We start from the raw sequence: 1,234 nt of genomic DNA on the forward strand, positions 1-1,234 counted from the left end.
CTATTCGCTGCGCATGTCCGACCTCGCCGCCGCCTGCGTGCGGCCGCAGATCACAAACATCGAGCAGCGCATCGCGCGCTACAACGAGATGTACGAGCGAATCACGTCGCAGATCGCCGACGTGCCTCCGACGCCCCGCCGGTTGCGACCTGCAGGCGGCGTCTCCTCACACCGCCGCGCGTGTGCGCAGGTGGCCGAGTTCGACATCCCGCCCTACGACGAGCGCGTCCGACCGGTCAAGGACTCGCTGCAGATCAACCTGCAGATGAGCGACGAGCAGGTTGGCGCCTTCCTCGCCGCGACCAAGCGGCGCGGCATCCCGGCCGGCCTCTTCGGCTCGCCCGACAACGCGCGCAACTTCCGCTGCTGGGAGTACGCGCTCCCCAAGACGGACCTCCCGCGCACCGAGCGCCTCATCAAGATCGCCATCGACATCCGCCTGCCGGCAACCTTTGAGCCGGAGGACTTTGACCAGATGGCGGCCGTCCTCCGCGCCGCGCGCGACGACGTGATGCTTGCCTGAAGGGGCGACGAGGCTTGAAGGGGCGGCCCGGCCGCTGCCGCACCGCCGCCCTCCCTCCCTCTTGGGGGCCTCTCATTATGGGGCCTCTGATGCTCGACAGCGCGAGGCCCGCTGTCCCACTCCCGGACCAAAGCCGCGGCTGAGGATCTGCACACTCGTGTCCGGCTATCCTCTCTCTCCCCCCTCTCCCTCTCTCCTCTGGGCCCGTCGCGGCAGTTCGCCGTCAGCGGTCTGCCCGTTCTCTCGACGCCCCACACTCTCCCGCGTCTTTGTTGTTCTCTTGTGCCGCCTGTTCGGTATTTGAGTATTTCGTGTTTTGTCAAACAAACATTGCGCGCCCCCGCAGCAAAACTGGCCCCAGGAATTCTGGCTCCGGTTTCGTTGTCAAGCATAGGTTTCATTTTCTAGTCGGCCGTCCTAGGACGTACGTCATTTCAGGTCTCGATTTCGGTTCCGTAGTGTATCTCCGCGCAATGGGAGTTAGCGCGCTCGCTCGCAGAGCGGCGCCTGCTAGCCGAGCGCGAATGCCTGGGTCGCTGAGCTCGCGTCGGTGGCCAACTGCGCCTCCGTGGCGACGCGCTCCGGCCACGAGCGACGTGCCAATCTGCACTTTGAGCTCGCTTGGCAGCCGCCGAGTGCGAGAGGAATTTAAACGGCCGAGCCGGCCAGGCAGCCAGCCGACTTCCCGCACCGATCAGCGCACGTGCGGCC

At 66.0% G+C, this 1,234-nt stretch overlaps 1 protein-coding gene across 1 annotated transcript in view; it reads left to right on the forward strand.

Moving 5' to 3' along the window:
* Positions 1 to 1,234, forward strand: part of EMIHUDRAFT_467805 (hypothetical protein) — a 4,031-nt gene that overhangs the window by 1,579 nt on the left and 1,218 nt on the right. Inside the window, exons 4-5 of the mRNA XM_005785796.1 lie at positions 38 to 121; positions 191 to 794. Of these exons, the coding sequence (XP_005785853.1) occupies positions 38 to 121; positions 191 to 523 (417 nt within the window). The 3' untranslated portion in view covers positions 524 to 794. The remainder of the gene's footprint in view (positions 1 to 37; positions 122 to 190; positions 795 to 1,234) is intronic.

Source organism: Emiliania huxleyi (assembly GCF_000372725.1).
Source record: "Emiliania huxleyi CCMP1516 chromosome Unknown EMIHUscaffold_158, whole genome shotgun sequence".
Lineage (NCBI taxonomy): Eukaryota > Haptophyta > Isochrysidales > Noelaerhabdaceae > Emiliania > Emiliania huxleyi.